Source organism: Ochotona princeps, chromosome 19, assembly GCF_030435755.1.
Source record: "Ochotona princeps isolate mOchPri1 chromosome 19, mOchPri1.hap1, whole genome shotgun sequence".
In the NCBI taxonomy this organism is placed as follows: domain Eukaryota; kingdom Metazoa; phylum Chordata; class Mammalia; order Lagomorpha; family Ochotonidae; genus Ochotona; species Ochotona princeps.
The window spans coordinates 29,905,193-29,920,702 of NC_080850.1; the positions used below are offsets into that span (position 1 = coordinate 29,905,193).

General features: G+C 43.0%; 1 protein-coding gene across 2 annotated transcripts in view; it reads left to right on the forward strand.

Annotated features, from left to right (window-relative positions):
• DIAPH1 (diaphanous related formin 1) overlaps positions 1 to 15,510 on the forward strand; it is a 105,618-nt gene that overhangs the window by 38,647 nt on the left and 51,461 nt on the right. For both annotated transcript variants that reach the window (XM_058677580.1, XM_058677581.1), the window contains 12 exons: positions 2,015 to 2,116; positions 2,440 to 2,570; positions 2,747 to 2,833; positions 5,106 to 5,157; positions 7,511 to 7,650; positions 9,160 to 9,268; positions 9,722 to 9,832; positions 9,977 to 10,095; positions 10,865 to 10,981; positions 11,890 to 12,005; positions 13,670 to 13,734; positions 14,633 to 14,812. In XM_058677580.1, coding sequence (XP_058533563.1) covers positions 2,015 to 2,116; positions 2,440 to 2,570; positions 2,747 to 2,833; positions 5,106 to 5,157; positions 7,511 to 7,650; positions 9,160 to 9,268; positions 9,722 to 9,832; positions 9,977 to 10,095; positions 10,865 to 10,981; positions 11,890 to 12,005; positions 13,670 to 13,734; positions 14,633 to 14,812 — 1,329 coding nt within the window. The remainder of the gene's footprint in view (positions 1 to 2,014; positions 2,117 to 2,439; positions 2,571 to 2,746; positions 2,834 to 5,105; positions 5,158 to 7,510; positions 7,651 to 9,159; positions 9,269 to 9,721; positions 9,833 to 9,976; positions 10,096 to 10,864; positions 10,982 to 11,889; positions 12,006 to 13,669; positions 13,735 to 14,632; positions 14,813 to 15,510) is intronic.

Consider the following 15,510-nt stretch of genomic DNA (forward strand, 5'->3'; position numbering starts at 1 on the left):
TGTTGTTTGTTTGTTTTTGGTGTTTTTTTGAGAGAAATCAAAAAATGTAATTTAATTTTTAGAAAACATTCATTCTTGAATACCATTACATATCATAGGATTCATATTTCCCAAGTTAGATCTTTAGAAAAAAACCAGTTTGCTGAAATTACAATTCCAAATTGGGTCCATTATACTGATCATATTTTTTTCTTTTCTCTTTTTAAAGATTAATTTATTTTTTATTACAAAGTCAGATATACAGAGAGGAGGAGAGACACAGAGCAAGATCTTCTGTCCGATGATTCACTCCCTAAGTGACCACAACGGCCGGTGCTGTGCCGATCCGAAGCCTGGAACCAGGAACCTCTTCCAGGTCTCCCATGTGGGCGCAGGGTCCCAAGTCTTTGGGCCGTCCTCGACTGCTTTCCCAGGCCACAAGCAGGGAGCTGGATGGGAAGTGGAGCTGCTGGGATTAGAACCGGCGCCCATGTGGGATCCTGGGGTGTTCAAGCCGAGGACTTTAGCCGCTAGGCCATGCCGCCGGGGCCTTTTCGTTTCTCTTCTTAGAAAAAGATTTATTATTTGAAAGATAAAATTTAAAAAAACAAAGATCTGTTTTCCATCTGCTGGTTCACTCCTCAAATGGCTGCCTATTAATGCTATTGCAGAAGATGGCCCAAGTATTTAGATGAACTGCCACGCTGTGGGAGACCTAGGTAGAGTTCCTTGCTGCTGATTCTGGCCTGGTAAGCCCTGGCTAAAAGAATGCCTGGGCTTGGGTCCCAGCTCTGCTTCTGTTTCTGGCTTCCTTCTAATGCCCACCCTGAGAAGCAGCACATGGTAAGCTAAATAGTTGGGCACCAGGCACCCATATGGGAGACTTGGATCGAGTCCTACACCAGCTTTGGCTTGACACAACCCTAGCTGTTGTTGACATCTGTGGAGTAAACAGGTGGTGGGGAATCTGTCTAGTCTATTATTTCTCCATTATTCTGTCTGTCTGCCTTCCAAATAAAGATATGGAGAGATTTTTTTTAATATATATTTTTATTATACTATTTATGTGTCTGAGGTGAAGGGGGATATTGAGGGAGAATTCCCACCCAGTCTCCCACCCGCCCAAAGTCCCAGATGTGGAGCATGCTCTGAGATACTTGCTCAAGTGGTCTTAATAGTCCTCCAGTTATGAATCGCTGCCAGTCTCACCACTCCCAGCTCGATGAGGTCATTGAAGAATCCACTGATTGTCACAGTCCATCATAGAGTCTTCATTTGCCCAGTATTTCGCTGCCCAACTTTTAGCTGAGGTGGTTGATTGACCTGTTCCGTCCTCCGTCCTCTGATATGGAGAGATTTAAAATAAAATTTTAACCACATTCCTAAGGGGTTTTCATCAACTATAATAACTAAATCTTTGATCCCAAAAAAAAATTTATTCACTAATCATTTTGTGTGCTCAGGTCTTCACTAAATAAACTAAATACTGAATAGCACAATCTTTTTTTTTTTTTAATATTTATTTTATTACAAAGTCAGATATACAGAGAGGAGGAGAGACAGAGAGGAAGATCTTCCATCTGATGATTAACTCCCCAAGTGAGCCGCAACGGCCGGTGCTGTGCCGATCCGAAGCCGGGAATCAGGAATCTCTTCCAGGTCTCCCACACAGGTGCGGGGTCCCAATGCATTGGGCCGTCCGACTGCTTTCCCAGGCCACAAGCAGGGAGCTAGATGGGAAGTGGAGCTGCCGGGGTTAGAACCGGCGCCCATATGGGATCCTGGGGCATTTAAGGCGAGGACTTTAGCCGCTAGGCCATGCCGCCGGGCCCAATAGCACAGTCTTTTAAGGGGACCCAGTGCGGTAGCCTAGTAACTGAATTTCTCAGTTTAGCTCCAGCTGCTGCAGCACTTGGGGAGTGAGCCAGCAGATGGAAGATCTTTCTCTCCTTGTCTGTATATCTGCCTTTCCAATAAAAATAAATAAATGTTTTAAAAAGTCTTGTATGGAATTCAAAGATACTTTCTTTTCTAGCTGGATATGAATCTGAATGAGGAGAAACAACAGCCTTTGAGGGAGAAGGACATTATCATCAAGAGGGAGATGTTGTCCCAGTACTTCCACACCTCTCAGGCCGTAAGTCGTGGACATGACTGTGCCCTTGGGGTTGTTTTGTTTTGCCAGTTTTAGATAAAATTTTATGCCTTCCTCAGCAGTATCTCATTCCATTATGTAAGCCTACTAATTTTCAGTGTTTGGTTTGTCTTATCATCCTTACATACTTTTTTAACCATATTAAATCTTCATGAAACATATGGATTTATATGGGATAGTCAAACTTGAACCTGTTAAATTACTATTATGTGTGATTCGTTCTGCCCCCATACAGTGCTGACTAATATTTACCCCGTGTCCATGCTTCACTGATCTGTCCATGTTTCCATGTGCCTGTGGTTTAGGGCATGAGCCAGAAGGAGAGCTCTCGGTCTGCTATGATGTACATCCAGGAGCTGAGGTCGGGCTTGCGCGATATGCATCTGCTCAGCTGCTTGGAGTCTCTTCGGGTCTCTCTCAACAACAACCCTGTCAGGTGGGGATTTGGGGGAGGTAACTGGAATGGGAGTCCAGTTTTGGAGTTCACTGGGGATAGACCCAGATCAGAGGAGTCAGACTGGATTGGGAGTAGAGGTAGCAGGATAAACTTTGTGTGGCTGATATGTGCTTATTATTTTGATTTAATATTGTGTGGTCTGCTTTCCCTCACAGTTGGGTTCAGACGTTTGGTGCTGAGGGTCTGGCCTCGTTACTGGACATCCTCAAACGACTTCTGGACGAGAAAGATGAGACTTCTAGGTAAGGACTTCTCAGGTCTGTACATCTTCTAGGTAGAGGGTTACAGATGATTTAGCTGCTTGCTTAAAAGGAGAAAATAGCAGCTAAAGGTAAAAGAATATACTGTTGTCTGAGAATAGATGTACCGTGGAGATGGTGCAGGGATGAGTGATAATTTATAACTACATGAAAGGAAGAAGAAAACTTATGTACCATGTAAGATATTTAGTCTCCCAATTAGTCTTCAGTCTGGAAATCGAATCTGATGTATTACTGAGTCTCCCTGTAGTCTAATCTGGATCATTTCCCATTTGAAAATCTTAAAATACCGTGATTAGTTTGTGCCTAGTCATAGCAGTCTTCAGGGTTGACGTAATTCCATGGAAATACCTGGGGTTGTCTTGGATTGTCTTTGGCTGCTTTGAAGGCAGCCCGAGTGAAAGCGACCCCTTACTTAACCCTTTGGGATCTTTGCAAAACAAAAGTGTTTAGGACCTAGGTTTCCTGCGTGTGTCTTCTGAGATTTGAAATCTTTGAGGTGGTAAGGCAAATAACAAAACAAGGATTATTTTAAAAGTTCATGGAAAACATGGATTTAAAAGATTAGTTTTGCTTTGTTATAAAATCTGAAATTTGCAGATAACTTTTTAGTTAAAAAGTTCATGGAGGGTGGATATTTGGCATAGCAGTTACGCACTGCTGCTGAGAATACCTGTGTAACATGGAGGAGTGCCTGTGTTTTCCCAGTTCTAGCTTCCTGTTAATGGAGGCTCCAGGAGGCAGCAGGTGTTGACTCAAAGTGATTGGCTCCCTGTCACTTGTGAGAGACCCACAACGAGTTTCAGCCTTTTAGCTTTTGATTCACCCAGCCCTGGCAGTTGCAGGTGTTCAAGGAGTAAATCAACAGAGATATGTCTGTCTCTGTCCTCTTCCCCCTCCCCCCTGCCTTTTTTTTGTTTGTTTTTGTTTTTGAAAGAATTCGGAGGTGAGGGAAGGAGAACTTATGTCCATTGGTGGCTGCAACAGTTAGGGCTAGGCCAGGACGAAACTAGGAACTTCATCCATGTCCCCAAAGTGTGTTCAGAGACCCAGGCATTTGGGCGATCTTCTGCTTTCTCGGGCACTTTAGTAGGGATCTGGATTGGAAGAAGAGTGCCATATGGGATGCTGGTGTGGCAGGTAGTGGCTTAACTCACTGTGCCACAGCATTGTCCTCCTCTGTCTTTTAAAAAAGTAAATTTTTTAAAGATTTATTTATTTATTTTGGAAAGGCAGATTTACAGAAAGAAGAAGAGACAGAGAAAAAGATTTTCCATCTACTGGTTCACTCCCCAAGTGGCTACAATGGCCGGAGCTGAACTGTTCCGAAGTCAGAAATCAGAACCTTCTTCTGGGTCTCCCATGCAGGTGCAGATTCCAAGGCTTTGAGCCATCCTCCACTGCTTTCCCAGGACATGAGCAGGGAGCTGCTAGATGGGAAGTGGTGCAGCTGGAACACGAAATAGTGTCCATATGGGATCCTAGTTCTTGCAAGGAGAGGATTAACCAATGAAGTCAACATGGTGAGCCCGTAGACTTTTAAAAGAAATTTTGTGGAAAATTCAGGACATGAAAAATCAAGATAGATTTGTTTTATTGTGAAAAAAATTTTAAATCTATCTTTGAATTCCATTTTCCATGAGCTTTTTCAAGTCCTCTTGTAGGTGGACTGTTATCCTAATAGAATTTAACACTTAAGGAACCTGGAAGGACTAAAAGGAAGTTTTTTTTTTGTTTGTTTGTTTGTTTGTCTTTTATTAAAGATTTACTTACTTATTTGAAAGTCAGAATCACAGAGAGGGAGGGAGAGACAAAGAGACCGCCCATCCTTGGTTCGCTAGGCCAGGCTGAAGCCAGGAATTAGGAGTTTCTTTCTGGTCTCACATGTGGGTGACAGAGGCCCAAGCACCCTAGGCCATTATCAGGGTGCTGGGTTGGAAGCAGCAGCCAGGACTCAAACTAGTGCTCATATGGGTTTCTGGTGTTATAGGTGGTAGCTTTACCTGCTGCAGCATAACACCAGCTCCTTAAAGGGAAGGTTTTAATGCAGTACTAAATTCTTGGATTATAGAAAAGTTAGCCAAAGGTCTTCAATGGTAGGAATCCTTCTTCATCATCTTTTGCTGATGTTTCTGTGCTAACATTTGTTCAACTCTTAATTGCGGGTATTCCTGAGATACTGTTTTGAAGATTGAAAAGTCAAGGGGGAAATGCATAAAGGAACTTCACTAACTGTGTCTTCTCTCTGCCATAGCCGGAACAAGCATGAGATCATTCGCTGCTTAAAAGCTTTCATGAACAACAAGGTGAGATTTTTTTCCCCTCATTCACATTCCATTTCTGGTTTTGAACTCCATTCTTTCCTCTTAGGAAGACCGAAAAAGAGAATTAAAAATATGTATGAGGTTAAAGACTACTAGTTTTCTATTTCAGAATCTTAACTATTTTAAGATTTATTTATGACAGTGCCATGGGATAGCAGGCTAAGCATCTGCCTACAACCTTGGCATCCCTTATGGGTGGCAGTTTTAGTCCTGGCTGCTTCACTGCTAATCCAGCTTCTCAGAGCAGAGGAGTTGGCTCAAGTGCTTATGCCCCTTCGCCTGTGTGGGAGACTTGGAAGAAGTTCCAGACTCTTGGTTTCAGCCTGGCCCAGCCCTGGCTGTTTAGGAATTTGGGGAGTGAATCTGTGGATGGAAGATTGAGCTCTCCTTCTCTGAGTAACTCTACCTTTCAAACAATATATTGTAAAAATTATTTGTTTATTTGGAAGTCAGAAGGAGGAAGAGAGACCCGAGGCAGTGAGGGAGAGAAAGTACGCTTCCATCTGCTGATTCACTCTTCAGATAGACACAAGGTCCAGAGCCTAGCCAGGCTGAAGCTGGGAGTTTCATTCTGGTCTCCCATATGGGTGGTCCAAGCACTAGACTATCCTCTGCTGCTTTCCCAGGCACAATAGTAGGGAGCTGGATTGGAAGTGGAACAGTTGGTTCTCAAACCAGCACCCATATGGGATGCTGACATCATAGGTCATGGCATTACCTGTTGTGGTACCACAACACTGGCCCCTTTATAGCCTTTTTGAAGCACCCTGTTGTACATGGTTCCATAGCTTTTTTTTCCCTCATAATGCATTGTATTTTATAAGGTTAAGTTCAATTTTTAAGATTTATTTATTTTTATTAGGCAGATTTACAGAAAGATCTTCCCATCTGCTGGCTCACACCCTAAGTGGTCACAGTGGCTGGAACGGAGACAGTCCAAAACCATGTGCCTCTTCTGGGTTTCCCATGTGGTTACAGAGTCTTAAGGCTTTGAGCCATACTCCTTTGCTTTTCCAGGCCATAGGCAGAGAGCTGGAAGGGAAGTGGAGCAGATGGGAGACGAACTGGCATCCACAGGCGGAAGATCAGCAGTTGAGCCATCTTGCCAGCCCCTGATAATTCTTGTGTTTCCTGACATTCATATTTTGGTTTTAGAAGATTTGGTTTATACCTTGCTTGTTTTTTCCTTTCACAATGTTTCTGCTTTAGATCTCGCGTTAAGATTTTTTGTCTGCTTAGTGTTCAAACACTAGCAGTCTACATTATTTATCCCTGTATAGAAATTCCATGGCTCTCTCCTAGATTCTGGTAGTTATTGGCAATCTTGGACTATTTTGTGTAAGATTTGTTTTATTTGAAAGAGTTACAGAAAGAGATCTGTTTCTGTGTCTATTTGTTGGTTCACTCCCCAAATTGGCACAACGGCCGGGGCCAGGCCAAAGCCAGGAGCTAGAAACTTTTCTGATTGTCCCACGTGGGTACATGGATACAAGCACTTGGGCCATCTTATACTGCTTTTCCCAAGACATTAGCAGGGAGTTGGAGTTGAAGTTGGAAGTAGAGCAGCCAGGACATAAACTGGCACCTTTATATGCGATGTGGGTGTTACAGGTGGCAGCTTTACCTACTATACCATAGTGCCAATCTTGAGCTTAGATTTCTTGATTTGTAGATGTATTGTTCCAGTCTCGGCCTTCAAGTTCATATAATGTTGTCCCTGTGTTATAAGTCCCTGCGTTCTTTTTTTTTTTTTAAGATTTATTTATTTTTACAAAGTCAGATATACAGAGAGGAGGAGAGACAGAGGAAGATCTTCCGTCCGATGATTCACTCCCTAAGTGACCACAACGGCCGGTGCTGTGCCGATCCGAAGCCGGGAATCAGGAATCTCCTCCAGGTTTCCCATGTGGGCGCAGGGTCCCAAGTCTTTGGGCCGTCCTCGACTGCTTTCCCAGGCCACAAGCAGGGAGCTGGATGGGAAGTGGAGCTGCTGGGATTAGAACCAGCGCCCATATGGGATCCTGGGGTGTTCAAGGCGAGGACTTTAGCCGCTAGGCCACGCTGCCGGGCCCAACCCTGCATTCTTATAAGCATGCCAGTCATACTGGATTAGGGGCTCATAGTGCTTCAGTGTAATGTCATTGTAACCTAACTAAATCTGTTTATCTGTGTATATTCGTGTTTTAAAATAAGTTCACATTCTGAGGTACTGATGCTTAGGACTTCCACGTGCTTTGGGGAGGATATCATTCAGGCCACAATAAGCTCTAAACTCGTCCATGGTTGTTAGATGCTGTCATCTTTCAGTGTCTCATCTCTGTTCTTATCTTACCAGTTTGGAATCAAAACTATGTTGGATACCGAAGAAGGAATCCTGCTCCTGGTCAGAGCCATGGACCCTGCTGTTCCTAACATGATGATTGATTCAGCTAAGCTGCTTTCTGCTCTTTGTATTCTGCCACAGCCAGAGGACATGTATGTTGAATGGAATTATTGCTCTCCTCCAATTACATTTTTTAAAAGATTTATTTATTTTTATTGGAAAGTCAGATATACAGAGAGGAAGATCCTCCATCTGCTGATTCACTCCTCAGGTGGCCACAATGGCTGGAGCTGAGCTGATCTGATCCAAAGCCAGGAGCCTCCTTTGGGTCTCCCATGCGGGTACAGGATCCCAAGGCTTTGGGCCATGCTCCTGCTTTCCCAGGCCACAAGCTAGGACGTGTGTGGGACGTGGGGCTGCCAGGATACGAACTGGCACCCATATAGGATTCTGGTGTGTGTAAGGCGAGGACTTTAGCCACTAGACCACAGTGCCAGGACCCTCCAATTGCATTTTCATCATCTTCTCTTAGGCTAGAAGAAAGTTGAGTTGGTTGGATGTTGTCTTGGTCTGATATTTTAAAAGATTTATGCTTATTTGAAAGGCAGATTTACAGAGAGGAGAGACAGATATATTCCATCTGCTTCTTTCTGCCCCAAGTGGTTGCATAAGCTAGGGCTAGACCAAGCCAAACCAAAGTCAGGAGCCGGGGTCTTCTTTTGGGTTTCCCATGGAACAACAGGGTCTTAAGTACTTGGGCCATGTTTTGCTGTAGTCCCAGGCACATTGGCAGGGAGCTGGATCAGAAGCAGAGCACCTGGGACTTAAACCGGCACCCATATGAGATGTTGGCATGGCAGACAGAGAGGCTTCACCTATGCCACAGTGCTGGCCCTATTAAATTTTTTTAATATTTATTTATTTTTATTGGAAAAGCAGGTTTATGGAGTAAAGGAAATAAGAGAGAGAGAGATCTTGCAGCCACTTGGGAAGTGAAACAGTGGATGTAACAGCCAGAGCGGAGCCAATCCGAAGTCAGGAACCAGGAGCTTCTTTTGGATCTCCCATGCAGGTGCAAGGTCCTATGACTTTGGGCCATCCTCGCCTGCTTTCCCAGGCCACTGGCAGGGAGCTGGATGGGAAGTGGAGCTGCCGAGACTTGAACCAGCACCCATATAGGATACAAGCATGCAAGCAGATGATTAGCCTGTTGGGCTACTGTGTTGGCCCCAGAATTTTTATTATTATAAAGATAGTACAGTGAACATTCTCGTTTATTTTTTGTTTATATACATTTATGTTGGTTAGGTTTCTAGAAGTAAGCTGAAGTTGTATGAACTTGAAATGGAGTAATACTGTGATTTGCCCTTCTAAAATTACACCAGTTCATATACTTTTTGGTCTAAGGGTCGTAATATGGTATCTATGAGTAAGAGTCTAGAGATGGGTTTCAAGGAGTGGATTTTACATAGCTTTCAGCAAATTCTGACATCTTCTCTGGGGGTGGTAAGAAGAATGCAAGAAATCTGGAACATCTACAATGTCCTGTTTGCATTAACAGTCTCCCTTTTCCAAGTGGCCTGTGGCCTAGGTTTCTGCCGATCACACATGTCTGTGTCAGAACATCTGAGCAATTCCCTCCCTTTCTTTTCCTTGGGCAGGAATGAAAGGGTTTTGGAGGCCATGACAGAGAGAGCTGAGCTAGATGAGGTGGAACGTTTCCAGCCACTGCTGGATGGGTTGAAAAGCGGGACCTCCATTGCACTCAAGGTACGTATACCCTGAAATCTGGCCCCAAGGACAAAATTCAAGATGGAGACTTTGCTCATTTGACCTTTCGTGAGAACCATTGAGTAACTCCAAACTATATTTTACATTTGAGAATTTACTCTGAAGGGAAAATGTTTAATCTTTCTGAAATGGCAAAGAAAGAACTGTTTTCCTAATGAAATGGGGAGAAAAAAGGCACAGTGTCTATAAACATGAGAAAAACCACAACCTACAATAACATGTGCCATCAGATCCGTTAGGTTTCTGAGTTCTCTAGACCTGTGCTTAGAACAGGTGTTATGCTGTAATAGAAAATGCCTTCATATAGTTTTGTTTTGCTTTTTACTACACCTGTAGGTTGTACTTGCAAACCTCATGGAATGCATGTAAGAAGAGAGTACCTGGATTTGTAGGAGTTAGCTTTGTCACACCAACTTTATTTTCTTACTCTAGGTGGGATGCCTCCAGCTGATCAATGCTCTCATCACACCAGCAGAAGAACTTGACTTCCGAGTTCACATCCGAAGTGAACTGATGCGTTTGGGGCTGCATCAGGTGTTACAGGTATATAACAATGGTTACAGTTATAGGTGGATTGGTAGCTGCAATCATCTGGCTATTTTCAACTTGAAAAGTAGGTAAAATGATTTGGGTTTCTAGCATAGAAGACACTTTGAGGTTCCTTGACTTTTACTTGGTCATTGTTAGGACCTTCGAGAGATTGAAAATGATGATATGAAAGTGCAGTTAGTTGTGTTTGATGAGCAAGCGGATGAAGATTCCGAGGACCTAAAGGGACGGCTGGATGACATTCGCATGGAAATGGAATATCCTTTTACTGACTGGGTCTGAGACAGGTGACACATTCAGTAGGTTTATTTGCAGACCCCTGCCTGTAAGGATTGATGGGAAGCATAATGACCCACAACAGGACATTAGGCTTGGGCTCTTGTAAGGAAGTAGGCCAAGTGTCTCTTTATTACTGTTGGTGCCAGTTACATGAGCACATACCTAGGATGCTCAGCCATCACAATCACAGTAAGCTTCCTACACCATGCTAGCTTACTAAGGTGTGGAAATGGCCTTTAGAAGTGTTTGGACTGATTGAGAGAGTAATCTGTTTACCTGTTAATATTTGCCACATGTGACATTGAGGCAGTTATCGTTTGGTTTCCCCTGTCTACTGCTTGATCATATGGCTGAATACTAGGGATCTCTTCTGTTTACTAACTCCACTAAGGCTTATTTCATTTTTTATTGCAAAGTCAGATATACAGAGAGGAGTAGAGACAGGAAGATCTTCCATCTGCTGATTCACTCCCCAAGTGACTGCAGCAGGTGCAGGGTCCCAAGGCCTTGGACTGTCTTCCACTGCTTTCCCAGGCCACAAGCAGGGAGCTGGATGGGAAGCGGGGCTGCCGGTATTAGAACTAGCACCCATATGGAATCCTGGCATGTTCAAGGTGAGGACTTTAGCCTCTAGGCTACCGCACTGGGCCCCAGAAGTTTTATCTTCCTGCTTTGCCCTAGTTTTCCAGGAATTGAATCAACCACCCACCAAATACTTGCTTTCCTTAGCCTTTTCTCCCTTTCCACTGACTCTAATGAAGTCTTCCAGATTCTTTTAAATACAGTCAAGGATTCAAAGGCAGAATCACACTTCCTGTCTATCTTGCAACATCTGCTTTTGGTCCGAAATGATTACGAGGCCAGGTAAGATTGTGTGCCTTGGGAGTTTTGAAATTGAACATAAGTGAACAAAATCCTTAAATTCAAAGATGGTTCTGTAATGGGGCTGCGGGGGACGAACACCATGGATTTTTTTTTTTTGGTGTGTTAGTCACAAATGTGAAGGAAAAGGTTTGTTGTGTCCTTAATCCTGCTGAAAGGAGAGCCTGTGGAAGAGATCCAAGTGTGTAAGGAGCACGGCCCTGCCCGTTTTGATAGTGTAAAGATACATCAAAAGCAGTTGACAGTTTAAAATTCTTTCTGGTGTCCTGGAAGCAGAGATACTGCAATAGCATCGGCCTTCCCAGGAAGGGTCAAACACTATTTTAAAAAATGATTTATTTGTTTTTATTGGGAAAGCAGATTTAAGAAGAGACAGAAAGATTTTCCATCTGCTTTTTGACTTCCTAAATGGCTGCAATAGCCATAGCTGAGCTCATTTGAAGCCAGGAGCTGGGAGCTTCTTCTGGGTCTCCCACATGGGTGCAGGGTCCCAAGATTTTGGGCCATCCTCCTGCCCACTGCTTTGCCCTGCTATAAGCAAGGACCTGGATCGGAAATGGAGCAGCCAGGACACGACCCTCACCCAAGCTGGATGTGAGGTGGAAGATTAGCCTTTTGAACCATTATGCCAGCCCCAAACATAAGTTTTAGATGGACAGTATTGGCACTAGAAGGCAGAATGGTAAGGACCTTTGATTGTGTCAAGTAGACAGGGTACCTGATGGAAAAGTGGCAGTGGCAATGATATTTCTCTTGCCTTCCCAGAGAAATAGAATGCTTATCTTCAGGTGTCCTTAGTGTTAACGCAGTTGACTTTTTTTAAGATTGGATACTGCTGAAAACCATGTATTTTATTTTCCTTTGATAATTTTGTTTCCTTTCTTCTTTAGACCCCAGTACTATAGATTGATTGAAGAATGTATTTCCCAGATAGTCCTACATAAGAATGGGGCTGATCCGGACTTCAAGTGCCGACATCTCCAGATTGATATTGAGGGATTGATTGGTAAGCGTGCTCTTTTACCTGGTTCCTCAAAACACTGCCTTGTTTTGCATCATTGTTTTAGTGAGAACTGCAAAGAAGAGTCAAGAGGTCTTCAATAAATTGGTGGAAAATTTATACTATCTTAAAAATTGTATTTATTTGAAAACAAAGTTACAGAAGAAAAAAAAAACAAAAAACAGAAGCGATCTTCTATCTGCTGGTTCACTCCCTAAATGACTGCAGCAGCTAGGAATCGACCTGGTCCTGGCCAAAGCCTGGAGCCTGGCACTTGCTCTGGGTTTCTCCGTGTCTCACATAGGCACAGGGCCCACAGACTTGGGCCATCTTCCACTGTTTTCCTAGGCACATTAGCCTGGAGTGGATTGAAAGTGGAGCAGCCAGGACTTGAACTTGCACCCAAATAGGATGCTGGCATTGCAAATGGTGACTTAATCCACTGTGCCACAATGCTAACTTTAGTTTTTGTTTTTAGAGGATTTATTTGGGCTGATACCATGGCCTAGTAGGTTAAGCCTCTGTGGCAAAGCCATTCCATACGGGTGCCAGTTTGAGTTCTGGCTGCTCCTCTTCAATTCAGCTCCCTGCTAATGGCCTGGGAAAGCAATGAAGGATGGTCCAAATCCCTGGGCCCCTGGGCCTATTTGGGAAGCCCAGAAAAAGTTCCTGATTTCTGGCTTTGAGTTTCAGCATATAGAAAATTTCTCTGTTTCTCCTTCATTCCTTCTCTGCAACTCTGCCTTTCAAATACAAATTTAAAAATCTTTAAGCATCCCGAAATGGGATGTTGTTGATGTAACTGGTATCTTTTTTTTTTTAAATGACTGACACTTTAGTGAACAGGTGTTTTTCATTTGCTTTCACATATTAGGTAAAAAATAGTCCATGCTTTTGTTTGTTTGTTTAAAACAATTCATTTTATGTGAAAGGCAGAGTTAAAGAGACAAAAGACAGTAAGAGATCTTCCGTCCACTGGTTTACTCCCCAAACGGCCTGGTGGCTAAAGTTGAGCCTTTATGAAGCTAGGAGCTGCTTCTGGATCTCCCATATGGGTACGGGAACCTAAGGGCTTAGGCCACTCTCTGCTGCCCTCCCAGGCCATAAATACGGAACTGGATTAGAAGTGTAGTACCCAAGACATGAACCAGTGGGATGATTTTTGATTTGGCTTACCTTATTGCACCACAGTGTGCTGGCTCCTCTCACATTGTCTTTTAATTCTGAATGTTGTCACAAGTTTTTGAAGTCACCCAGTATCTTTCTAGTCTCCACATATTTTCATTTTGTCCTATTTTATGATATAACCAACATCTTTGCTTGGAAGAAACAGGCTGTGAATTTATTTCTGCAGAATTCTGAAAGCTTGCTCATTTTTACATACTACCACCTTTTGTGAAGCCTTGGGCTGCTACCTGTGACTGCTGCTAATCTCAGATAGTTGTATGACTCACAGACAGTTCTCAGCCTGGTAGCCTTACTGTGCACTCAGAAATTACATGTTAAATTTAACTGAAAATTCCCTTCCTTTGTCTAATGCAGGACATTAGGAAGGGTAATAAAATAATCAAAGGACAAAAGGCTGCTCTTTGGTGATTTCTAAGATTTGGGTATGACAGAAGGAAACAGGAGGTGCAACAGCTTTACTTACTGGCTCTTCTTCTTTTCAGATCAAATGATTGATAAAACAAAAGTGGAGAAATCTGAAGCCAAAGCTACAGAGCTGGAAAAAAAAGTATGTATGAAAATTTGTTTACTTGGTTGGTTTTGTGTTGTTGTTGAGAATTATTACTTTTCTGATAAGTCAGAGAATTTTCTCTGTGGTATGTATTTGGAAGATACTCAGTGCCCAGTGTGTAATTCTTAGGAGAAAGCCTTTATTAGATATGTTAGTTGTTGGAGAAGGTAATGCGGAGTATGAAGGTGAGGAGCCCATGGTGGGTTGGCACAGCAACTTGGGCCACTGGGCAGAACAGGGAGACAGAAGACACTCCTCTGTGATGGTGGTGGCATGCTCAGATTTGCCTGGTATCTCAAGCTTGTGTTTGTCCCAGGAATAATAAAAACTGGAATTGTTTGAGTTTTCTTTTTCTCTGGCTTTTTAGGACTCCTATTATGGTTGATAGGTTTTCGATGTTAGAGACTGCTGGAATTGAGCCACTAAAGGTGTCCTAGTTAAATGTCCTGAAATTTTAGGATGTTACTTTTGTTTTTGATTTTGATTATAAAATTAGGAAGACTATGAAAATGATCTCTGGCTTCCAGAGACAAGGCTGTGATCCACTGCCTCACTTCCTAAACACCTTCATAGCTGGGCCAGACAGGAGCCGGGAGCTGTACTGAGGCAGCAACCTGCCCTGAGTCAGCCTCAGTGGAGAAGCCAGAGCCACGAGCTAGAACTGGTGATGCAACACAAGCATGTGATAGGAGATGCAGGTTTTTAACCTGTAGGTCATCCATCTGCTCGTTACCTTGATTTTAAGTAAAAAAATTAAGATGAGTTTTCATTTTCAGACATTGTTTAAGATAAGGGTCAGGGCCTCAGAGGGGTCAGATGTTGGCAGACAGTAAGCTGAGCAGTTCTTGAGCTTACTGGGAGCCTGATTTTTTTTTTTTTTTTTTTCCTTCTTCAGCTGGATTCAGAGTTAACAGCCCGACATGAACTGCAGGTAGAAATGAAAAAGATGGAAAGTGATTTTGAACAGAAACTTCAAGATCTTCAGGGAGAAAGGGATTCACTGGATTCAGAAAAGCAGCAAATTGTGACCGAGAAACAGGACCTGGAAGCAGAGGTGTCCCAGCTCACTGGAGAGGTAACCATGAGTGGGCAGGGAGGGCCAGGTGGCCTGTAATTGCGAGCAGGAACCTCAGGATGCCCATATCTTAGGACAGGAGATAGGCATCTCCCTCGCAGGGGAAGGCTCAGCTACTGTTAGGTAAGCTAGTTATATGGTACTTACTTGTAACATCATGTAGTATGTTTTGGTTTTTTATTTGGGGGATAAAAATGCATGAGAGACAATTTTGGAAAATCCAGAACAAAACATTTTTAAAATGAGTTAGAGTACAACCTAAAAATAAAGGTAATAACCTTCTGATACTTTTAGGAGTAAAATCTAAAGTACATGTTTACTAAATTTCCCTTATTTTAGTTATCTCTGGAAAGATACATCTCTGTGTACTCCTTTCTGATATTTAATAATATAGATAATTATAGCACATACTATGGATGATTAGAACTTTTGATTTTCTTGACATTCACATAATCAAAAGCAGAAACTTAAGTTGTCTCTGTAACACAATATACACTGAACTGAGAACATAAGGACTTGAATTCCAGTTTTGGCTGTGCCACTGGGTAGTGTGACTTCAGGTGAACTTGTAGATCTCATTGACTCCTGTCAGTCCCTCCATGTGTAGTGAGAAGCTTGGGTGAAGTGTTTGCTTAGGTTCCTTCCAATCCTGTAATCCCTGAAGTGGGATGAGAGGTAACTTATATTGGTGTTGTTTG